The following is a 25,022-nucleotide window of genomic DNA, read 5'->3' on the forward strand; positions in this document are numbered from 1 at the left end:
TTTTGTTTTCTAAACAGTTCCGCGGATGTGTTCAGAAAAAAAATTGGAAATAAGAGGAAAATTTTTTTATGAGAAAAATCAAAAAAGCTACGATAATTAATAAATATCGAGCTTTAAACATTAATTAAGTTAATTTAGAGTATAGTTTATAGTGAATGGATGGTGTTGACAATGTTAGTGATAGTGTGAAACGTGTGGAAAATCAAAAAGTAGACGAAAATCAGGTAGGCTGAAAGTGACCTTAAAAAAATAACAAAAAAAAAACTTGAAGTAACTGTTTACACATAAACTTGAGTCTTCTTCCTGTACATTATCGATCAACTGGATCTCAATTAAAGTTCTCGAATGAGATTGTTTAGTGATTTTAAACAGTTTATATCGTATATCCAGTAATAGTTGGTCAGAAATTAAAAATAAAGTAAATGATGTAAATTTAAGCATATATTTCATAAATCTACGACATTCACATAAACAATTTACGTTGATAACCTTTTGACTATAAATAAATTCATTTATTTCGTGTGCTGTATCGTGTCATTATTATAATTTGTATATATACGCATTTCTCTCTAGATTCTTTGTGGTCCGCATACATTGAGACAGTTCTATACGAAAATACGTCGTCATTCACTAAAAGAGGATACAGATAATAACAATAGCTCATTTGGCATCGAGAGAAAGTTTTCATCAAATTGGACATACAAGTGAGTAGATTAATATCACTTTAATCAACATCAATTTTGATTATTCGTCCCTTTATTTTAGATTAAAAGATGAAAAGTCAAGCATAAAGACATTGTGGCCTGTCTGTTGTCGAGAATATCTTTTTCTACCTGAATTTAAAGTACACAACGAAGAGTTGAAGACAAAATATGAGATAATTGATTTCATTGCCAGTGGGTCATTTGGAAAAGTCTACAAAGTTCGTCAACAAAACACAAATGACATATTTGCACTAAAGATTCTTGAAAAATCTAAAGTAAGTTTGCCCTACATTTTGTCTCTTATCAGGTACGGATTTATTAATAGCTGACAATTTATTTTCGTTCTATAGATAATCCTTGATAACTACGTTAATCAATTAAAAGACGAAGTTTCTGTTAAACAAGCTATTAGTCATCATCCATTTATTGTTACAAGTCAGGAACATTGGCAAAACAAAGGCTACATATTTCAATGTAAGTTAACTTGCTTTGCGATGTGTTTGGAATTGCGTGAAATTTAACGGTTTCTTAATAGTTCAAATTTTACACATCAAACATCTGATGTGTAAAACCTTACAAAATACATTTGAGATTGTCAAAACCATTCAATTTTTAATTCAGATTTTACATTTATAAGGTTTTGAGTTATTTATAAGCTATTGCACTTTTTGCGCACTTTAAATTGTTATTTTGTGCTTTTGCAATGACAATGAACTAAGTTCAACAGTCTATAAATTAATTGACTTTTGTGAAGAGTAAAATTTGCTGTTTTAAGCTCATCAAATTCAAAAAATCTTTAAAATCCGCTTTGAGCACTTTGCTGAACAGAAAGTCTCGTACCTAAGCAATAACATTAATTGTTCCTTACTAATTACAGTGACAGAATACATTTCCGAGGGAGAATTATTTAACAAGATAAAACACTTTACACGCAAATTAGTGCAAATATATGTGGCTGAATTAGCAATAGTCATAGGTGAGTCACTTAACTTCCGTATAAACAAAAACAAATTAAAATATTCATTATCAATGCTGTCTTTATTTACAGAATTTCTTCATAACGCTGGCATTATATATCGCGATCTCAAAAGTGAAAACATTCTACTAGATGAAAATTATCACATCAAATTGATTGATTTTGGTTTGAGTAAGTGGCTTAAACAAGGCCAGCGAACATTTACAATTTGTGGAACGAAAAATTCTATGGGTAATTAATTCTTCCCTCCTATAACTCACACATATATTCTCTATAAAAAACAATCTTTGAATGATTCCTATTGAAAAGAAAGTATATAATTTATAATATCTGCACGGACTTTAAAGTAGTTAAAGTTATTAACTATCCCCAAAAAAAATATCAAATTTTACGTGAGAAGATGAATGCACGCTCACAGATATTTGAATTTACATTGGAAGATCGTCAAATTAATGAGACATTAGCGAGCATCTTTCATACGGTATTATTTCATCGAAGTCTTGGAAAGTTCATGTACTCAGGAGATTCATCATATTCAGTTGGAACAATTGGAACACAAGATATCGATTGTGATTTTATTGACTTTACATATGTATGCTGCTCGTCGCCAACACTTGATCGTGCTATAAAAAAAGAAATTAGTAATTTTAGTGAACAGTTGAGGAGTCACGAATCAAGCGGTGCTGGACAAATAAGCTTAGAATTCTTTCAAAAGAAGAAAAATCGATGGCCATTCCAAACGGAATCAATACCATGGGAGGTATGGACTATACGACTTGATCTCCTTGAACTTAATAATGAGGATGAGCGGCAAGAATATCGTGAACGAATTGGTGATTTATTGACAGAGAAAATACTTTACATAACAGAAGTTATGAATCGACATGATTATGTTCCAAAGATGCCTGCACAAACGGAATTAGATTTGATATTTGATACAACTCATGCCGACGTGCAGCCATATTTATTTAAGTTTAAATTTAGCACATCATCAGGTGCTGCATCGACGTCCGTCAAAAGTACCATGCAGAAAATTATTAAGGAAACACTCAGCTTGTGATGGGCGCTTCTTTTGTGTCAATTTGTTAGATTTTTATTAATACTTTAAGATCATCATGAATACAACATTATCTAACTTTTTTTTTTCTTGTGTCTACATATACCTAATTGCATGAACACATGTCGTTTAGTAGATTGGAGAAGAAATGTTAAAACTAATAAAGTCAGGAAATCAAATTAGATGGCAACAGCGTATTTTTTGGACTGATGAATTGAATTGTTGTGTGGAATGTCCATTGTTGCTTAAAGTTTGTGAGGGACTTGGGGCTATTGGAAGTAAATGTAAAAGAAAGAAGATGTAACTTGATAGTCCAGAACTCAAAGAATTCTCGAATTTTCTATGGAGTACAATACCAAATGCAAGTCGATTTCGAGCTCTGCTGAATAGTAATAAAAATGCTGAGTCATGGAATCTGATTCATTATTACGTTTGCTCAGACAAAAGCAAAGTTAATGAAGATTTTTAAAGTTAAATGAATTAAGAACATTTTGTTCATAAGGCATCTAATCATTCGCTTAGCCAAGTATGACTTATTAAAACAACTTTTCTAAGGAAGCTATTTCATTATGTCCAATTTTGACAATCGATTTGCAAGACACCGCTGTGTCGGAATTCCTTCACGAAACTGTCATTTACGACAAAGGTTTGAATTAAATTGTAGTTGCTAACTAAATTCATACTGTATCCACCAAGGGACACGGAATATCTTCATAAAATTGAACATGCTCAACTCTATTGATTGAGTTTACTCATGAATCAGCTCATTTAGATTAGCTATGTTAGGGATTAAGATCAGAGACGTCTATCTTCAACATGCATAAAGATTATACATAATTCAACTTAGAAACTAACACATTGAGACTAGGTCATTACTTCTGACTAGATATAATCCCCAAAATCACTTTAGACGACCAAAAAAAGCACAAATACACATAATGACTCAATTCACTTTGTAAAAATGCGCTTAATAATAGAAGAAATACAATGTAAATATAGAAACAGAATCACTGAATGTTATTTTTTCGCCATTGAAATGAATAAACGTTGCAGACAAAAAAATAAAATCTAATTAGTTAGCTATTTCATGAACTTTTTTTTTCTATATGAAAAAATAAATCTTTGATTTAAGATTCACTATACACAAATTATTAATAGAAAAAAAAAAAATTATTAACAGCTTAAAATCTAATGATAGGAATATTTTAAAGCTTAATTAATTTTTTCAATGGAAAATGTGGAATTGTAGAGAAAAATGATGAAAAATGAGTTTTTTTATAAGAAAATAGACGAGAATAAAAAGTATATTTTTGAAATTGTGAGGGTTTTTACTAGATTGTCTGGTCAATGTCTGGATTAGATTCTAAAATCATTAGTAATATAGCCAGAACTGGATCTTTGTACTCAAATTCTTTTATTTTAACTTAAAACCCGAGCTATGGTAACCTCCAACAATCATGGTCAGGCCAAACCCAAGCTCGATCGTTAATATAACGACATAGCGTGATCCATAGTCTCTATCATGTGCTACTCGGTATAAAATTCATAAAATTAAAATTGCGTCCATTATTTTACCAAATCAAAAGATTAATATTTTTCTAAAGAATTAAATGACTGATTAGGCTTTGTTATGTGCCGAACCAACAATTTTAAATTTTATGAAGATTTAGATGCTTTTTGATGCACGATTTTGGCTATTTGTAAAGAATAAAAGAGAATTACTATTGACTATGACAGTTCTGAGAAATCATCAATTTTAAGATTCTTAACAATAAAATATCCAGTGAAGATCCTTACAAATTTGTTAAATATTCTTTGAATTGATAAAAGTTGAACTCGGAGTCAACTTAAATTGTATGCATAATGAGTGGAGTCGACTTTTCATGCTAAATCCGAGTTGACTTTGTGCAATGCGATTGAGTTTTCAATTCCTAGATTGAAATGTAATGAATCCAGATATTACATACATTTCAATTCCAGGATTGAAAAACCTGCGATTCGCAAAAGTATCGATATAGAAATGTAATGATAAGTTTAGTCCGTGGTAGACATGTGTGATAGAATTTGCATCATTAAAATACATAAAAAGAATATCAAAATTAATAAAAAATAAAAATATTAAGTTTATTTTTGTATAAAATGAATAATTTTAGAGCTACTATAATTTTTTTCTGTGAAACTGTAATATATCCCAATTATCTATTTATTCTTTAAAACAGAAAACTTAGTCATATAAGTAATTATGATAAAATTTACAAATGCTAAGACAAAATGAAATTTTTGCGATTAAAAAATGTTGATTTTTATCTCGAAAACTATTGCTATGTTTGTTCTTTTATTGATGATTTGAAAGTGAATGAGAGTTGTTGGATGGAATTGATCAGTAGTGAGGAGCTTGTGGCTGGATTTAAAAGTAATTAAGAACTCCTTACGGACTTAATTTCTTCATAATGATGTTTATTCTTTGAAATTCAAAAACAGACTGAACTTTTACATGACAAGGGGTTGTCAACTATGTACAATAAATATTATTCAAATCTCAAAAGACCGTTATAACAAAATTTTGATAATATTCACCATTTTCACCACTAAAGTCACCATTTTATTGAAGTTCTCAAAAAATACCCTTGTTGCTCCTCAAAACTACCCACGATAATCATCATATCAACAACTCTCAATCAATTTCAATCACATCTGTCATTTTTCATCGTCTAGAATTCATTGCCATTAACTTTTTGTGAATGCTAATTTACAAAAATTAACTGAATGCATCGATAATAATCTTTACAGCATTACTGTTTATTTCCATTAATTTCTCCGTTATGCTCATCATATATACTTATCTTTTTTAATATGATAATTTCTAGTTTCCCTTATTTTTATTTTATTTCAGGTAAGTAAAAAATTCAGTTGAAATTAAAATTGCACATCTTTCGTCTTCTTGTATATTTCCAGCACCAGAAATCTTCACAGGAAATGGTTATGATCATGCTGTCGATTGGTACTCATTAGGTATATTAGCGATGAGAATGTTCAATAATAATCAGGTGAGTAATATCTGCCAATTTGCAATAATATTAATAAATTGATGTCCTTGATCTTGAAAATTCTTACGTATTTCATGGATGATTGGAATTGTATGCATTTTAAAAGCACTGACTGATGAGCGTGTCTAGAATGTAAAAATAATATACGGAACATGTGCTGTAATTTGTACATTTATTTCCTTCAGATGACATTATACCATCATTATTATTGTTGTCGTTAACAGCAAGTTAGGAAGTAATTGAGGAGATAGTGATGACTTCTTAGGTTATTGCTACTGCTCGGTACATACTCTTAAATTATCAGATTTGAGTCATTAAGCGACATTACTGTAATTAGCTCGAGCAAACAAATATATGAATCATAGTCTAATGCTTGACAAAACTACATTTACATAGCAACAACTTCATGTCTCGAATTTCAGCATCAAAAATAATTTTAATAAGCAAAATCAATCGCAATCGTGCTTGTGGATAATTTAAAAAAACTAAATAATTATGTCCGATTAAATGAGAATTGTTGAAGAAGTCTCACATCCTTTATTATTAATTTCATTGATCATGCCAAGGACGTTAAGTAAGAATCTCGTATTTAATGAGTTCTATTCTTATGATTCACTACAAAATAATTAATAATAGACTCTGAATGACTGAGTAGAATCGTCTGAAAGAGAATAAAAAATCAATTATATCCATCAATGTTGAAACCTGATCTGCTATCGAACAATTTAATTGTTTAAACGGGCGTTTTGTTGTGTGAAATTAGAATGTTTATGGCTTGTTTGTGGGATGAAGAACGTTTTTTTTGATATGAAGGAGAAATTTTTGAGGTTTTATTGATTATTCTACTTCTGACACGATTTAATTTGGACAGAATTAGATTGGGTTGAATGATGTAATATTCATGACTGTCTGATTGAGTCTCAATATGGTTCATTGAAGTCTGAGGAATTGAAACTTCTTGGTATTCTTCCCTTGCGGTGTCTAAGAAGAGTGAAATCAGTAGTATCGAGTCATAAATTAGCGGTTTTGGAAGTGTGAGGGGAAGGCTTCTATGGCCGAGTGGCCAGACAACAGACCGGAAAGCTCTTAAACCGTTCTTTTAGTTAGTACGTGGTCTGAGTAGAAATCGATCTCTAAATATTTAGGTAGAATGTTGCTGATATGGAATGAACTCGTGCAATACTCACGTCAAATTCTGTCAATATATTGAACTTTAATTTGCCAACATTAGACATGGATGAGTTAAGGTCATGAATCACAATTGATCTGTAAGAGCAACAACGTCCAATTCACAATGAGCATAGATACTTCATACACAAAGTTGGACTCAGGATTAATAACCTTCAAATATCCTGAAAACAGAGTTGCAAAACAGGTGCCTGTGACAGTCAAAACCGTACAAATTCTTGATAATTTATTTGATTCTTCCTACAAAACCATATAAATTATCAAGAATTTATATGGTTTTTGCCTGTCATAGATACCTCTTTTACAACTCTGCCTGAAAATGCTGATAAAAATTAACAAAATCACAAAAAAAATTTTCATTATCATATTAAGCATCCGTGCTTAAACTTTATTCCTCAATTAATATTCAGTCTAATTTACAAAACATGAAATGAAAAAATTTATAAATTACAGAACAAACCCAAAAAAGTATTCCATGTGGATCTTCTTTAATTAAATTAATAATGTGAGTTTCGAAATTTAAAGCAATAAGAAAAGAAGTTCGATGAGCATCATTCAAAGCTTTATGGTTTGTATTAATGTTTTAGTTCTTTTCTTCACTTTCCTTTGAGTTGCTATCGTCAGCTGCCTTTGCTGTTGTACTTTCTTCTGATGACTTTTCGTCTGACTTGTCTTCTTGTGAGTTCTCAGCATGACGTGCTGATCTTTCGCCTTTATTTTCTTCACTTGCTTTTGGTGCTTCTGTTGTTTCGTCTTGGTGATCTTCACCATTATGAGCATCGCGAGCTGAGCGTTCTTGTTCCTCGCTTGTTTGGTCACTGTTGCTATGTGAATCAGATTGTTGTGTTTGACGTGCTGCACGATCTTGTTCATCATTGTTGTCATCATTCTGGTTTTCGGGTTTTGGTGCATCAGCTGCATCATCATGGCTTTCATGTTCAGCATTGCGAGCTGCACGTTCATGTTCTGTTGTTACTTCCTCGCTATGACTGTCTGATTTTGAGGCATCTGTTGTCTCTTCATGATTTTCATGTTCTGTGTCGCGTGCTGAGCGCCCTTGTTCCTCATTTTTGTTCTCATCATGATCTTCTGGTTTTGGTGCATCGGATGTTGCTTCTGTTGAGTTACTGTCATCATCAGATGATGATTCTGTTACTACTGGTTCATCTGATTTCTTTTGACGTTTGTTCTCATCGTCATGGTCAGGATGATCATCTGAATGCGTTGATTCTGTTACTGCAGGTGCATTGTCTTCATCAGGAACGGGAAGAGTATAGGCAAGGGTTACGCAGATTGCGAAAAGTGCAAAAAGTAATTGGAACTTCATTCTGTAATATGGAAAATAGAAGATATAAATAAGTAATGGAAGGTAAATCAATTAATTAATTAAAATTTAAATCAATATTGAGGTATTCATGGATAGTAGACATAAATTTACAGCAGCCAATAATTTATGGACGAAGCACGACAAACTTTTCCCTTTAGAAAAAAAATCCATACTAAACTGATATAATTACCATCAATTCTGTACCTCTATAAAATGTCATTAAAGTACCGCATCGCTATATATATTTTTTTTTTCGCATTCGCATGACTCACAGTCTAAATGTAAATTTACCTTGGGGCCTGCCCATCATTAGAGAATAGCAAATTAACTGTCCATCACATGTACACATCATTATCATAAAATTATTTTAGAATAGAATTGAAAAAGTACAACAATCGACTATAATTTAATATAAGATTAAAAGCTTTATATTCGCTCAGCTGATTCAAGTCTGAAATAATTGAATAATGCAGATACACAAATTGTAATCAAACATAAATGCTCATGACGCACAAAAAATTTTATTTTATAAAGTTATGAAACAAAATTAAATTAACGATTCATTTTAATGCAAATTGGGGGGAGATTATTAGGTGAGTCTGGATTGTTCAGGAACGAGTGATAAATAAATTGATAACATAAAAATTTCCTGATATGAAATTGCATATTCTATTGTGTCTACTTTCTTATGACCCAGTAAACTTCCCATTTTGAAAATTATTCATATAAATCATAATCTATTGCTGCGAGTAAGGAACTAATGATAAATTGGATAATCGTAATAAATATTTTAAAAAGGAAAGTTCAAGAAACTGAACTAAATCTGATTTAATGGAATAATAGATGATAATAACGATATGGGTCATGATTATTTCGGACGTTAAAAAATGAAATCTTGATTTTATTTGGAGGTCATTGTGAATCAAAAATGCATAAACCATTCCCAGTCTCACTAAATTTGTTATTTCCTTAGTCGCAATTGAAGAAACATGACTTTTTTGTTGCTTGGTCTGGCAATGATTCACATTAGTTTTAATGTAAAGATTGCAATTTTCGGGGAATTTATATCAAAAATTTGAGCCTTACTCCAATTGATTAAGTGATAATTTAGGGATTTCCAGCCTTATTTATTCTTTATTAAATTAAGTTTTTGATATTATCAAGTAATTTTGGTTTAGAAAACGAATTATTAAAGCAAGGTTTTCTGATTTCTAAATTGAATTTATCGGAATTTATAAGTCTTGCTGATTATCTGCACTAGAAGCTTTTAGCCAAAAATAGAGCTCAAAGTCAACCCGAGCAGCACAAAAGTGGCTCAAATTCAGTTATTACGGCAACTTCGCTTCTTATCGTTAATATGGTGATTTAAAGTAACTTAGAGACAAGTTGGAATTTGGGTAATTCGAATTGAAATGAATTATTCACTAAAAAATCCAAGTCAGCTTCGAGTTCTAGGCAAAATAGTGGTCAAATCTCTTGAAAATTGACAATTTTTTCAAAATTCAAATTCAAGCAATTTAGTCTTGAATTTTGGTAACAATCGAAAACGAGACAACTAACCGATGAATCCCGTTGCCAACCACGATGAATTAGAATAAATTTAAACTTTACACAAAAAAATCTTTAATCTGAACTCCAAGAAATTGAAGAACTCGAATCAGAAATATTCTAAAAATTCCATTCTAAAAGTACTAATTCAAGTACTTTTTAAACTAAATGTATCAAAAACTTCTCCATCCGATCTTCACTTTTCACAAAATAATCCTTAAATCTTCCTTCAACTCACCTTAGTTTGGTTAATTTATTTTAAAATTTAATTAAGTTTTAAATTTGAACTGAGAATTTCTTTTACTAAAAATACTTTTTTTATTCACTGACCACCACTTTATATTTTTTTTGGAAGTCGCAAGGCACGTCTAATCAACCTGATAGTAAAATCGAAATTGAATTCTACTCATTCACTCGCGTGCCTTTTATACTTATGTCTGCCTATTATTCATGCATTTTCATTTGTGTGAGCTGATTGTTGTTCTACCCTGAGTGAGATTACGGCTTAACGTAACGTAGCGATTTTTTTTGTGTTTTGTTATATTTTTTTTTTTTTTCGAATATACAGAACGTGTAGCATGCGAAGATTCATAGACGAATCATTAAATGCTTGCTAGTTTTCTTCCTGTCTGCCGAAATTTCTTTTTGATGGCCAGCAAGTTTTTTTTCAAGTTCAAGCAATAAAATTTTTTAGTTTTTCAAGTCCATTTAAATGTTATTGACATATTGGACAGTTGAATAGAGATTTTTATTGATTATTCGCATGCAAATTAAAGATGTCGTGCGACTGCTGTGTTATTGTCTTGTTATATCTGCAGACAATTTGTCTAATATTGTTACTGTAATTTTCCATGATATTCTCTTATCAAACTTCACGGAGAAAGTATTAAACGTATATGATGTTTGATATTATTATAAAGATGTAACTGTTTATTATGTTATATATTCTGTTGTATATTCTGATGTCAAAACAATAATATTGAAGATGATCCCCTAGGTTCTATTTGTTTTGATATTGCAATGTCATAACCTATAGGGTTATGTGAAATAAGGATGATGAAATTTTCCTTGAAAACTTCACGAAAGCTAGACGTGATTCGAATCTTTTGACATTAAGTGACGGGTATAAGAAAAAGAATTTATGAAATTTGACAGCTTGTACTATATTGTACTATACATATTGAATTGAGATACAAAGTAATACATTCTAAAAAAAACGGATGAATGGAGTGATTGTTGTAAAGTGATGAGTTAAATATTGAGTGATTATTTAATTGAATGTTGTGCTTCATGATCCTTACTTTGTATTAAAAAATCACGTTTTGGACCTCAGCAATTAACACAAATTTGTCATATCTGATTTATGTATGGAATTTGAGGAGAAGAGGTGTACAATTTCCTAACAGACATAAAGCATGTTCTCGAGAGCTTGCTCGCTCTTTAAATAGCATCAGCATGCTCGTGAGCGTTACTCTCTGCTTACTCGGGTTTTAAGAGCGTGTTCTTTGCCTGGTTGGGATTTTGTTACTGATTTCAAATTTTGGTTCATGATTTTGTTACAAATCCTTGAAATGGCGAGGAAAAGAACCTATAAAAGCTATTTGCATCATTACGTAATTTACAAACGACCCCTAATCAATAATTCTCAGAAAATGTTTTACTTTTGTGCATCAATATTACATGTGATCGATGACTATCTCAACAAAATATTAATTAATGCAAATTGTATTGGGATTTCGAGTAGTGTGACTGCTGAAAAAAATAAAAACTTTTATCACATGACTTTGTTAAGGCCACCATTTCTTATAGTCTTCCGCAATTCAACGAATCGTCTAGAAATTGATTTTTTTGTGATCGATAAAATTAGTATTCAAATGAGCCATAAACACCATATGATCGTAAACTCTCCAATGCGAAATTTTATCAAAAAACATTTTTTCTGTGTTTCCATATAAATCCGAATATGCGAGATAAATAAAATAAACAAACATAAATTCACATTTACATCATACAGCGGTGAAAACAATTTCAATGATTTCAATTAAAATACCTATAATAATCATATCGCAACCATAAATTCTAATTTATTAATTAAAATAATGCAAATATTAAACCTCATAACTCACATTGGCTGAATTCAAGTACTTACAGTATTATGCGATCTGTAATATAAATAAAAACTTCAATTTGATCTCTGACTTTGTTTTGGAAATCTGATGCAATTGCTATTTTATCGCCGACTGTTTTGACTGAAAATTGGGTTTGAATGTTTGATATCCATTTGACTGAGCCACACATGTATGAACATTGTATTGGATATGCTTAATATTGCAAGGAATGAGATCATTCAAACAATGTCAATCTATTGGGTGTCCAAATGACTAGAGTCGACTAGGACAGTCTTGAATTTATTTCGAAAACGGAAAAGTGTTGTAGCTGGGGGTGAGACACAAGCTTGCTATACTGCCCTTGGTTGGAATTCACAAGGTAAAAGTCTTGACTAAGTAGACATTCTTGGAAATCTTCAGATTTCCTACAAATTGGCTCATCTAAAAACGACTTTGGCAATGTCGAACAGATCAAACCCCTCAAAATTCACAGTTTGCAATAAGGTTTCTTGAAGTCTCGGTCTCGATCCATTTTCTAAACCGAGACTACCCGCGAAGTCGAAGTCTCGGTATCGGAAACCCTTAGTTTACAACAATATGTTGTTAGTCATCCGACATTTCGCCGATAATCTCATCCAGATACACGTCTGAACACGAAAACGTCTCAAATTTAGCTTGAAACGATTATATCGTTGATGACAGACGTCTCTGCTACAACGTGCGATGTTAGCGCCATTGAGAACATTATGTAAAAAATAATAAAATTCTAGTAAATGCACAACAAACTGAATGTAAAGTAATTTGTAAATTTTCGCTCTCACTCTCCGTTTTAACTAATTGCTGGTTTACAAATCATTAACAACCTGATATATATGTGATATTTTTTGTACACAAGTAAAAAGTCACATTAAGCTTAAAATCTTGTGACCTTTCTAACATTTGATTTCATCCATTCATCTTCCTAGTCAATTTGCTAGACGTTTAATGATAGCAGGAAAAATTACTCATAATTTTTCATCTCACTTTTTTATATGCGTACATTGAACTACGGTGCTGAGATGTAATAATGATAGAGATATGAGATGGGTTTATTCACATTTGATGTATGCTTGAATTGGAGGGATAGATTGAAGATTTGTTACTTCAATTCCAAATTGCTTTTTCGAACTCGGGTGATTCAAGTCAAGATTGAGTCAAGTCGACTCGAGTCGATTTTTCTACACTAAATCCGAGTCGATTCCAAGTTCTGCTCAAGAGCTCTCGGTCTGTTGCCTCTTGAACTCCGTATGGTTTCTAACCGGATTCTTCCGTTTGCTTGATGTCGCTTGGGTTTAAAATTGCTTAGATACAATATACGGATTACAAAAACTAGGAGAAGCCTTCGCTGCAGTTTAAAGTATAGATTTTGTTGCAAATCAATCAAAATGCCTAAGAATTCGCACCTTCATCTAATAATAGATTCTGAAAATGAGTTCTAAATTGCAATTTATGCTGCTATCTAGTATTAAATCAATCCCTAAGTATTATGCTGAGATGATTTTAAACGATACAAGCTTTTCTTTTCTGCAATATCAACAATATTATTACAGTAAGATTCACTGAACTGAGGTATACATTTTACACAATCTTTAATGCTGTTAAAGGTTAAAGTTAAAGACTTTAAAGGAAATGTGTGTGCAAAATCAAATTATGTCAATAATGCTTCATATTCTTACATAAACACGATCTCATACCCAATAAAAAAAATTGCCAAATTTATCCGAAAAATGTCATCTTTTATTGCTTATATCATTCTAGTGCCATAAACATCCTGACAATGAAAAAATATTTGAAAATTTCGATGAGCCAGATGACGCAAGAACGACAATAGAACAAAACGAAAGTCCAATAATCAGACACACATCAATGTATGGCGAGAACATCGATGCTCCATCCAAAGATTTATTAAATCGATTATTAGAAAAAGATCCAAAGTATCGATTGAAGTCTATTATGAATCTTCGTCGTATTGCATTCTATCATAATTTCAATTTTGACGATATACGTAACAGAAAGGTGAGTTAAATCAATAATGATGTGGAATTAGCATAATTATACACGTTTACTCTTCTCTATTCCAATCAGATATCTCCCAGAAAATTGATTGAGGATGACAAACAAATGCCTTGAGATAGCATTTTCATGCTATAATTGTAATTTTACGCTTTAAATCGCACAAAAAAAGAGAAGAGACGTTCAATGTTAGTAATATCATCATTTATCAAATGCTGTAATTATGCATTCACAGTGAATTGCAAAAAAAAAAATATAAAAACGAGAGACGAAGAACAAAATTAAGTATAATGTAAAGTGTGAGGCACATCAATTTCTCCGCTTGATGTTGACCTTGTCATTTTAATATGCTACAATGTGCCTTCTTTTAGTTTAATTGTCGTTTTTCTCATTCTATTCTTGTTGTTTACACTTTTTTTATTTATTCTTATCGCTCTTTTATCTTTCATCATCCAGGTAAGGTGGAGTGTAGCTTAAATTAAAGATTATGCTGAGTATTGTGATGCTTTGGAATGTTGTTAAGTTTTTAATAGAAATAGAAGAACTCAAATCAGCCTTAAGTGTGACTTTTGCTACTCTAGATAATTCAGTCATCCAAAACCAAGGCATTGACACTGAATTTCATCCAGATGAAAGATTCTATTGTTCTTTATGGAAGTTTGACATTGTATAGGATGAAATAATTTTGAGTGTCAATGCCTTGTCCAAAACAATGCTCTGAACAAGTCTTTCACGGCTTCAAGAACGAGACTGGATTTTCTTGTCTCATGAATCATACAAGATCTAGAGATCTTAACATCCTAATCCAAATTCAGGAAATATTTCAAATTTGCTTGTTCTTGCAGTTGGTAACTAGAATTTTTGTCAGTCTAAAGCGACATAGTTGTCATTTGACATTCATATAAAAGCATCTTCCATTTGTTATTAATAAAAAGATCTTTAGCAGAGCCTTTAAAGCTTCGTGACGGATCTTCATCATTTGTATCGCTCGGGAGTGATTCTTAAACTAAGTTCCGTGTCACATAAGTTACCTTAGCTTGCCATAAATTTGAAATTCCCCTCCAAGTACTGCTTAAATTTTGGATGAATCCTAGAACAATCCCCATCCAACCTTAAACCCCATTCTCAATCCATCCAACCTGGACGATCATCTTTCACATAATAATTTTCATTTCTCTCACATTGCGATGCGCACAGTTAAGAAATTATTATACATATACATTTTCATTCTACTAATTATTCAGAGAATATGCAATTTATAATGAGGGTCATTTCAGTGTGAGCGATACATCATATATAAATAAATGAATACATTATCGCTGCTGTTGATGCTCTTTTTTTCTTTACTTTAATGTTTTAATTCCAAGAAAAATATTTAGATAAAATTCTAATTTTTTTGCAGTCCCTAATTAGATATTCAGAGAAAATATAATTAAATGGAAATGTTTTTCCCAATAAAGTTGTCAGTGTGGATTGAAACTGATTGAGGTTGGCTTATTTTTTGATGAGATAATTGGTATTGACAGTTGCAGTTGGATTGCAGCTTTGTTGATGATTGAGGGGACGCCTAGACTCTGTACTTAGTTTATATTGAGATAGAGCCAGACCTTTGACGGGATTCCTGCCTGTAGCCTACAAACGAATGCAGTGAGCCACGTTCACTCATCACAAGATCAATATTTCATTAATTAGGTACCAAAATATTAAACCATTCCGCTACCAAGCCATACCAACTCACCCTCTAATGACATATCCTTCAAATAGCCACTTTTATGTCAAGTTTGAATCATTCTGAACAGCAGAGTCCAGAATAATCAACAAATTTTGAAATATTAATACCAGTCAATAACTCGGTAAAATTTCATTTCTCCCATAGAAATCAATATTGACTGCACTTAATTGATAAATCAATGAAATAAGTCATCAATATCAGTTTTAATCCCCAAACCAATTTACACTACTTCCTATCAAATTTCCCTTTTAAAGACCATCAATTATCAAATTAATTATTCATACCTTGTTATTGTTTGTATAGTTTTTATTGGCAAATACTAAACCGTTGTCATTTTTACAGCTTAAAAGTCACATACAGCATAGAATAAATTTTGATACTAAAATAAATCATGTCAGTTAACAGTCATTTAGATGAGCTTTTTTTTAAACAAATAAAGTAAATAAAATTGAGAAAAATAAAATTTTCCAGCTGATTTTTACTTCCATTTTCCAGCCCCAAAACACACGTGTAAAAGATGCAAAAGAAGCAACACATGAGCTTTTCCAATAACTGGAATTATTTCCCTTGCATCAACAGCTTTCGCATCCTCCGTACACACAAAAAAAAAGCTCAGCTACACAATAGTAAAGGAAATACTTCTCACTGTGGAAGGAATTTTCACAGCCGAGAGAGGAAAAACAAATTTTTATTTTAATTTTAATTTTTCGGTGTGGACGATAAAAAATCAAATAATCGCTGGTAGATTATCTTAGGCTTATCAATTAATTACCTTAAATGTAGTAAACATTACAAGGTGCTATAAAGCAAATGTCATAAGTACCTTTAGATATTTAGAAACACAAAACAGACGAAAAAGAAAATTGAAAAAATTTTTCATTTTCTTTTTGGGAAAATGGCGTAAAATTTATTGCGACAAGGAAAATAAAGGAAAATTTTTTTCTGTGAAATTTGAAAAGTTTTCCTTCAAAAAAATTCATTTTATTCATTTGGAAAACTTCAATAAATATTAAAATTGGAGATTAAAAGTTGATCCATTATGAGTTATAATAGCTGTACTGGAGACCATTCCTTTTGTGGATATTGGGAGGTGAGTATTAGTGATGATTGGTGATGGAATCAGTGATTTTAGGGAAGTTTAGGCGACATTGTTGAGGAGATGAGGAATAAAGCTGAATTTTGGATGTTACACAATACTTTCTTGTTTCTGGCGTGTCTGTTGAGATTTTCTTTGTCTTTATGAGTCATTCAGTCTTGACGTCTAACAGTTGATGGTTCTGGGGACATCAATCTGAATGATTCTCCATTGGGACTCTATTAATAATACAACAGAAAGTTCTAAATTCCAATTCATCAGTTAGACGTCATTTGGGAACGACTTATCCTCCATAAGGCTCCTTAGGGAAGCTGCCAAGTTCTATGGTATCAATTGCTCTTGTTCCTATTTCCCCACTCTTATCCCAATCATGTTTTTCCTCTTAAATCCCCCAAAAAACCTCTCAAATACCATAAAATATTAGTTCCTTCAAAGACAGTCAACAAAACTTTCCCATACATTAGTCATTTCACATCCCCATCAACCCCCTCCAATTCTCCCCAAATCTTTCATCTTTCTGTCACTCAAAAGAATTCCTCCATAACTTTGCATAAAAATTCTCAATCTCAACCCTCATTTTTTTTCCAGATTACCGAATCACTTGACTTTCATTCCGAGGATCTTGGCTTATGCGGCATTAAATTTGTCCTCGACGAAGGCGGCGACATTATATTCCTAAATGATTTATTTTCCCTTCAAGTGGTATCCATAAACGATGACCAAACATCACCAACAATTTGGTCATCAAAGGCAATGATTGAGGATGATAAATCAAAATTAAGTACTGGAAATGAGTCTGCTGACATTTTATTTTGCTGTGAAACATTTGAAGTTGTTGCTTTGGATGTTGATCAGATGTGTAATAGTAATAATACATTTACGGCTGCGGCACTTCTATTTCGATCATTTACGGGACATCATATTGAATTTAGAACAAATAACATTAAGCCACTTGAATCGATGACTTTGAAATGTGAAGGTTTGTAGAATGAAAAATTTTATTGGAATTACGTCATCAACGCAAAAAAAAATTATTGAATTTTCTTCTGCTTCTTTTTTGTCTCGCCACAGGCTGGTGTACGCTAACATGCAAGCGAATCAAGAAGGATCAATCGATTGGACAGTCAATTCAGTATTCGCTGTTGACAGCATTTGAGGAGAAATTCTTTAGTGATGTTGTGATTAAAAGTTGTGATGGATATTCGGTGAGTTGTGTCTGAAGAATAAGTTTGTTGTTGTTGGGAATCAGGCAGACTAAAGCAGCCTTAGGGGTCGTTCATGTATGGAGTCAAGCAAGGAGGGTAGGGCGGTCAGAAGCTTTGTGACTCATCCTAAAAGTAGACTTAAGTATAGAAGAGCATGTGGCTCAATTCATAGATGAACGACACCAGCATATAATTGAATAAAGGAACTTCAATAAACTTTCAAAATCAATTACCGTCCAACCTAACTTTTTGACTAACTCACATCCAATATTTCCCATTCTCATTCAAAATCCAGTTTGAAGTGCATTCACCAATTTTACGATTGAATGGCTTCGATTGTAGCAGCATTAATCAAACACCTGTCTCAGCATCACCATTATCCGGCAGTATTCAATCATCGCAACCACCCACAAACTTCCTCTCGCCACCAACCATTCATTTGAGTACATTCAACTTTTCACCAAACTTTGTCAATCACATCTCAAACTCATTCAATTGTCTGGCAACGACAAGAGATTCAAATTATCATTTGACAGCACCATTGACGACAAGCTTAAAGAATGGACAAATATCGTCATCAGATTCACATTTAAATAATATTCAGCAGGACAGTACGAAGGAAAATATTTTTAATTTTCCATCGACACAAGTTAATCAGCAGATAATGAGCAAGAAAAGTGAACATAAAAATAAGCTACGACTGTCATCGTCACAAATAATTTTTAAGAATCCAACGTCACCATTTCGTGTACGAAGCAGTCCATTGCCATTTTTGAATTTGTCAATTGATGTACCGCTTACGCCAACGTCACCGCTAACATCAGTATCGGTTCTGTTTAATTTGACGAAAGATACATTAGTTCCAGTATTACATTGGCTGTACAGTGAGTCATTACCAAAAAATTTAAATGAGACACAACTGGAAGCATTATTAAAATTATGTGCCACAATTCCACCGCTAAACAAGATGAGTGGACCATGTAAGAAGTATTTGAGGCTCATAAAGCTGAAGAAAGTCATAATTGACATTTTTGTGGACATTCACGGATGCTTCAATCGAATTGTTCAGCTACTTTATCCTTATAACATTTCCAAATATCCATCAAATTTATGTGAAATTTTTAAACAATGTCTTCGTGAATTATCAATTGGATTTGCTTTGTTCCTTCAACTTTCGCAGATATTTTCTAAAGATACATTTTTAAATCGATTTCAACGCAATGAGATTATCAAGTTTGTTAAGTCACGCATACCAATTGTAATTACTCAATTACATCAGATACTTCAAAATGTTTTGATGATTATTAAGTCACTGCATACGGATGAGAAGGAGGAGTTGATTGTGTACTTGGTTCCAGAGGTAAGTTTTGATGTCAATGTCTTGTGTCTGTTTATGTATTGTTTGTAGGTGTCTGTAAGTCTGATGAATCGGATGGTATATTTATGAAGAGCGATGCTTAAGGATGTAAATGAATTTTGGTGCTGAATGCCAACAGATTTTACAAATAATGGCTCAACCGAAAGGGACATATTAAGGTGGAACTGGTGCAAGATTGAAAGAAGATGTTAAAGATTCCAGGAAGGCATAGATAAGAGAAACAGGCGTGACAATGCTCTGGATCTAGATTGAAAGAAGTACATGCTTTGTGGATTTGAATTTAGCACAAAGCAAATAATTTTAACAAGTTCCACCTTAATGTCTTTCGGATGCATGTCAAATTATAGTGAACTGGCCACACTTGATTTCTGAGCTTACATGACTTCGGTTTAACGTCGCTTACAGATATCTGACCAAAGAATAGCACTAACATGCTTATCTCACTTTAGCCACACTCAATGCATGTTTATTCATCCAAAAATGTATCCTGTAACTTCCTATTTCATCCACATTCACCCCTCAATCCTTAATTAACCATACATTACACCAGTCTCTGCTAAGCCACAATCTAATGTGATTTTAATGATCCTCAAGCTATATCTATATCTATAAATTCCAGATAATCATGGCACTAGATGTAACAACAGAGCTACTAACAGATTTCAAAAATTCATTGGAATCAATATGCAAAAGTATTCAAAATGATAAAGAAGAAACAAGCGGAAAACGCAAGGATCAATCACATTCTAATGCTAGTGCTGTTTTATTTCTTCATGTATGTGAAATTAAGCAACTTCATGACATTTATGGAAAAGTCAATTCAATTTTGGAAATAATTCAACATAAACAGTAAGCATATTAGCATATATGTCAATATTATGGATGTATTAAGCCTAACTGAATGTCCTTTTTTTATTCAAATTTAGATTAACATTTAAAAGTTTGAATCAAGCCGAGAAATTGAGCTGTATCAATATCAACATAGACCATTTGCTGTATGAAATTCCAAATGTGATTGAGAGGATTGAGGACTTATCGAGAAATATGGACGATAAGTTTGGATGGAAGGAATTTAAATTTTGCTTTAAATTTGCCACAAGTCACATTGTAAGTTGACATCCTCTACATCTGTAACATTACACAAAAGTCTAACCTTGCACGTGTCATGTCTTATTATTCACTTACTTCTTCCTCTTTTTTTTCAATTTACAGAACGGTATTCTCAGCAAGATACTTGAGCATAAGACAACATTATTGTATCCAATGCTTAAGCTAACACAGCTGGTTAACAGAAACGCCTTTACAGAAGTTGTCCAAAAACTTGAATTGTTGCAAAGTGATGTAATTGCCAAACATTTTGATCCAAGTGATAACGTAGATAGCGAACAAAAAATGATTAATGATTATAATAGCTATAAGATTAACATATTTAGTGGTCTTTGTGAACCTCCGAATGCCGTCAAATCTAATTTGGCTAAAAATTCAGTAAGCATCTGTGAAACTTACTCTTAACAGAACCAAAAAACTTTACTTTCTGTCTCATCACACAGCTTAAATTACTACACTCGGGACATCTTGCAGACATGGAATTTGAAGTCATAACAACAGTTGCTACAGATTGTCCAATATCATATGCATCAACACCTGTCTCAATTATTACACCACCAAATAATGATGAATTTGATTTTAATGATGGAACTGTCAAAAAAGAGTATCATGTGTTTAAAGCCCATCGTGTGATAGTCGCATCACGTTGTGAATACTTACGGAAGGCATTATTATCAGGCATGCAAGAGGACATCAATAGGTATGATAATTATGAGGTTAAATACCACTTGGCAAATCCGGTTGTTTTCGCCAAGTGGCTGCCACTTGGCTTTAAGTATACTACCGACTCGTCGCCGTGGTGGCAACATTTCAATATGTGCCGATCGGGAATCTAGATCTTTAGATAAAGTCAATAAATCCGATAAATTAGAGAATACTCATTTGTCATGGCTACTTTTAACCAATAATCCATCTAAAATTGCCACAGAATTTTTGATTAAATGTATAATTTTATGATGGCAATTAGATTAATATCTGATAACTGGAACTACTCATAATTCAACACAATATCTAATCATTTTATTTGATACAGAAAAATAACAATTTATGATGCATCACCTGTGATATTTCGACGATTTTTACTTTATCTGTATGGAGCACCAGTTGACAAAAATGTCGGACTTGAGTCAATTTGTGAGTTGATGTTGCTGGCTGACCGTTATTCCGTAGATAGTCTAAAGGTAAAAAAAATTCATATTTATTAACGTGAATTATGCAACAATAATCATATTCATTATATGATCATTACAATGTGACCCTTTTTTTCCATACCTTAAACCTTAATCTGATATGAAATTCCGATAACAATGATAAATGCCTTTATTACATTTACAGGAGGTTTGTGAGCAATCTTTAATGTCAATGATAGATAGTGAGAGTGTAATTTGTATGCTGGGTATAGCAGATCGTTTTAATGCAAATACTTTAAAGACAAGCTGCTTATCTTTCATCTCGCAACATGTAGAATTAACAAGCTCTGAAAGCTTCTCGCTATTAACACAAGAATTGCAATCTGAAGTTTTTGATTTGATACATTGGCGTAAGCGTTGTACAACAGACGCATGGAATAGCTTATCATCGTCACGTTATGATGATCCGTTGAGGTCAAGGCATTCGCTTAAGTCACCATCGAGACCGTCAAAGTCAAGAAGTCGAAAATCATCACCAAATAGCTATCATAAATGATTGAAATTTCTTCTCTTCTAGATAAAACTTATATTTAAATGTCAGAGTTTTAGCACAGACAGATGAGTTAAGTGGTTGATTGATTTTGGGATGAGTATTTTTAAGAGGAAAATGATGGGATAATTAGGAAATTGTCTGTTAATGATCGGGTAATGACAGTAACAATTTTGATAATTCTTGAGTTTTAACTTATGAGTTACTGGCAGTGGTTCTCATGCTTTTGTGATTCACTCATCATCGTGCACGATTCTGCATTCAATGGCTTAGCCTTAGTAAGGAATGTGGGATGTTTCTTAGTGGAACAGGCTGCGATTAGTCGATTTTATGTCCAGTAATAAACTGGAAGTTTGTGTAACTTACCATAATATATCAAGTTTATTACTAGACAAAGTGTCGACTAGTCTTTACTCGCGTAGGTCTCAATGAACAGGTTATTTTGACAAGTGGTAGTTTAGTGCTAAGGATGGCAAATTTCATCATGATGCCATTTGTAAGTTAAGTACTAATATCATTGCCTTAGTCGACTATTTCAAAGGACGTCCTTATAGTTGAACCATTAATGTAATGATATAAGTAATTAGCCGAAGAATGATTTCGTGATGCAGTTTACCTTCTTTCTATGACTTCCTTAGAGCTATACTACTTACATAGTAATGCTAGTAACTTACCAACTGATAACGTATTGATGCAATTTTGTAGTCCTTATAACTTGACAAAAAATCAGTAAAATAAAGCCTAACCACTGAGGTTTGTTATCATACATGCAGAGCTCGAAGTCTACTTGGAATTTGAATGGAAAAGTCGGCTTAAATTAACTCGACTCAAGTTGACTTGACTTCATGTAAAGTTTGAGTTTATTTCGCCCCCTGTAACACACATTTTCACACAGCTTGAGAACCACTGTCTCAAACTCTTAGAAATACAAAATTTTTAAATTCAGGACATCCTATACTTTTTGTCCGAACTCATTTTGTCTGGCTCAGACGCCTCCTTAAATCCAGGTATTTTTGTCTTTCATAGAAAAAAAAATAAAATTGCTAAAAACTCTGCTTAACGCAACAAAAAAAAAAACTGGGAAAAAAATTGGTAAAGAAAGTTTGTAAATGTGTGGATGTTCGTGACAAAGTAAAAATGGATTAAAAACAATTTTTTTGTGTCATCAAATAAACTTTATCTTCCTTTAATTACTTCTTATGTATTTTTAAAATGACAATCAATGCGAATTTTTCAAAAGTTTATGTTTAAAATTGAGAGGAATTACTCTATAAATTTATTTTAATGAAAATTGGAATTTGAGAACAAATTTAAATGACAAAAAAAGAGACTATTTAAGAAATTTTAAAGAAACTTTTTCAGTATTGATTGAATTTTTGAATGTTTTTAAGTGTCTTTTGAATCCCAAAAGTTAAATGAAAAGTTGTCGATAATTTATTTAATTTGTCAACGCTTTAAAGAATCTCTAAAGTATTTTGCTAGGGACTTGTGCTGACAAATTAGCGTCAATTTCCCAAACCCCTTAAATAACATCCATCAACAAAAAAATTAAGAAGAAAATGACAAAAAACAATTAATGAATGTGAATGTTAATGCAAAAGCAGATGAATTTTTTTAAATATATTTTAATGTCCGGAAAGCACATCCATATGCCATTCGTGATGTAGCGTAAGTTGAAATCTTAAAAGCGGATACAGTGTTCAATCTGCATGAAATCGGTGGCTGCACATCAGTTGCGAGCAACCTTTTATTTTTCACGTCACACCTTCGTGGAAAGCCTCAAAATTTAACGGCACAGATGAAGCTCATCACTGCTTTGCACTAAATAGCTAGACAGGCAATAAACAAAGTTTTCATGACTTTTCATCAAAAATAAGCAGCTGATTGGCCACCTTTCTCTCATTTTTGATCAATTTCGAAAGCTTTAGAGTGGCAAAATATGAGAGCTATATATGTTTAGCGTCCATATGCCGTTTGGCAGTTTGGCGTCCTTATGGGGGCTAAAAATAAGCAGCTTCGATTTAAAGAAGTTCAGCAGAGCCCAAAAAGCTCCATGGTGGAAGCTTCTATATTTATGTCGCTCGGGTATTTCAGTGTCGTGGCAACTTTACATCGACCTAATATCAAGTCTTGATAAAATCTGCATTACAAAGGTGCCAAATCTTTGTGGAACCTACCAATTTTAGCTAGTTCCTCCTTAAGATGTGCTTTTCGGGCTTCTTTTTTAAAAATATTTCTTAAATAAATTCTGAATTTTCAATAAAAAAATGTAATTAAATTTTTGTTCTGGAATGTTCTTGAAGATGAAAAAATTGAAATAATAAATGCAGGCAAAACAAACGGCAAATGAGACACATTTGGATATGAATTTGTCACATTTCCATTTAATTGACCTAATTTGTCTAACATTGCAATTCTTTAAAGGTCAGAAATGAAGTGGAAATGGAAGAATTCAGCTCCAAATGCATCAAACAAAAAATGAATAAAAAAACCTATAATAAAATGAAATGAATAAATTAAATAATAAGAGCATTTTTAATGATCTAATAATTTTATTAAGCATAGAGTTGGAAACTATGGGAATAAAATGTAGGCAGTAATGTACTTTATACAAAAGGAGTAAAACAAGCGAAGAGCTGAATGAAGCTAATTAGACGAAAAATTATGAATGAAAAATATTGTTGATGATCGTAGGATGTACTCATGAAAATTAATTAAGGTATGGATGTTAATACTATAAGCAGATGGGGCTAAAGTAAGTAAAAATAGACGATTCAACAAGTTCCTATTTCAGGAGATTAAATTCATGTTAAATTG

At 32.2% G+C, this 25,022-nt stretch overlaps 4 protein-coding genes across 4 annotated transcripts; 3 read left to right on the forward strand and 1 right to left on the reverse strand.

The window, feature by feature from the left end:
* Positions 1 to 15,334, forward strand: S6KL (S6 Kinase Like). The gene is made up of 9 exons (XM_070650180.1): positions 1 to 224; positions 574 to 704; positions 766 to 979; positions 1,055 to 1,178; positions 1,582 to 1,680; positions 1,753 to 1,911; positions 5,693 to 5,784; positions 13,753 to 14,010; positions 14,080 to 15,334. Exons 1-9 carry the CDS (start codon positions 156 to 158, stop codon positions 14,122 to 14,124), a joined length of 1,191 nt encoding a protein of 396 aa, XP_070506281.1. The 5' UTR covers positions 1 to 155; the 3' UTR covers positions 14,125 to 15,334.
* Positions 1,918 to 5,052, forward strand: Atg101 (autophagy-related protein 101). Its single transcript, XM_070650184.1, has one exon. The coding sequence runs from the start codon at positions 2,081 to 2,083 to the stop codon at positions 2,738 to 2,740; it is 660 nt and encodes a 219-aa protein (XP_070506285.1). The 5' UTR covers positions 1,918 to 2,080; the 3' UTR covers positions 2,741 to 5,052.
* On the reverse strand, positions 7,326 to 10,246 carry LOC139098064 (protein starmaker-like). Its single transcript, XM_070650183.1, has 2 exons — positions 10,086 to 10,246; positions 7,326 to 8,300 (listed from the first exon to the last, which is right to left on the reverse strand). The coding sequence occupies exon 2, from the start codon at positions 8,297 to 8,299 to the stop codon at positions 7,556 to 7,558; it is 744 nt and encodes a 247-aa protein (XP_070506284.1). The 5' UTR covers position 8,300; positions 10,086 to 10,246; the 3' UTR covers positions 7,326 to 7,555.
* Positions 14,336 to 24,732, forward strand: LOC139098059 (uncharacterized). The gene is made up of 11 exons (XM_070650179.1): positions 14,336 to 14,463; positions 16,235 to 16,829; positions 17,424 to 17,814; positions 17,907 to 18,040; positions 18,336 to 19,400; positions 20,038 to 20,267; positions 20,345 to 20,525; positions 20,631 to 20,903; positions 20,969 to 21,225; positions 21,559 to 21,706; positions 21,861 to 24,732. The coding sequence occupies exons 2-11, from the start codon at positions 16,779 to 16,781 to the stop codon at positions 22,209 to 22,211; spliced, it is 3,081 nt and encodes a 1,026-aa protein (XP_070506280.1). The 5' UTR covers positions 14,336 to 14,463; positions 16,235 to 16,778; the 3' UTR covers positions 22,212 to 24,732.
* Positions 24,733 to 25,022: the final 290 nt, after the last annotated feature.

The sequence above is a fragment of the Chironomus tepperi genome, unplaced genomic scaffold (assembly GCF_022539635.2).
Source record: "Chironomus tepperi strain 1889 unplaced genomic scaffold, CSIRO-AGI_Ctep_v1 contig_445, whole genome shotgun sequence".
NCBI classification, from domain to species: domain Eukaryota; kingdom Metazoa; phylum Arthropoda; class Insecta; order Diptera; family Chironomidae; genus Chironomus; species Chironomus tepperi.

What these genes read in the sequence shown, in the direction of transcription:
- S6KL (XM_070650180.1), top strand. Translation starts at nt 156, where the DNA reads ATGGATGGTGTTGACAATGTTAGTGATAGTGTGAAACGTGTGGAAAAT. An exon ending in TGGAACGAAAAATTCTATGG is followed by an intron (nt 1,912 to 5,692) that starts GTAATTAATTCT and finishes GTATATTTCCAG; the next exon opens with CACCAGAAATCTTCACAGGA. An exon ending in GAATGTTCAATAATAATCAG is followed by an intron (nt 5,785 to 13,752) that starts GTGAGTAATATC and finishes ATATCATTCTAG; the next exon opens with TGCCATAAACATCCTGACAA.
- Atg101 (XM_070650184.1), top strand. Translation starts at nt 2,081, where the DNA reads ATGAATGCACGCTCACAGATATTTGAATTTACATTGGAAGATCGTCAA.
- LOC139098064 (XM_070650183.1), bottom strand. Translation starts at nt 8,299, where the DNA reads ATGAAGTTCCAATTACTTTTTGCACTTTTCGCAATCTGCGTAACCCTT.
- LOC139098059 (XM_070650179.1), top strand. Translation starts at nt 16,779, where the DNA reads ATGAGTTATAATAGCTGTACTGGAGACCATTCCTTTTGTGGATATTGG. An exon ending in AAAGTTGTGATGGATATTCG is followed by an intron (nt 18,041 to 18,335) that starts GTGAGTTGTGTC and finishes TTCAAAATCCAG; the next exon opens with TTTGAAGTGCATTCACCAAT. An exon ending in GAAATAATTCAACATAAACA is followed by an intron (nt 20,268 to 20,344) that starts GTAAGCATATTA and finishes ATTCAAATTTAG; the next exon opens with ATTAACATTTAAAAGTTTGA.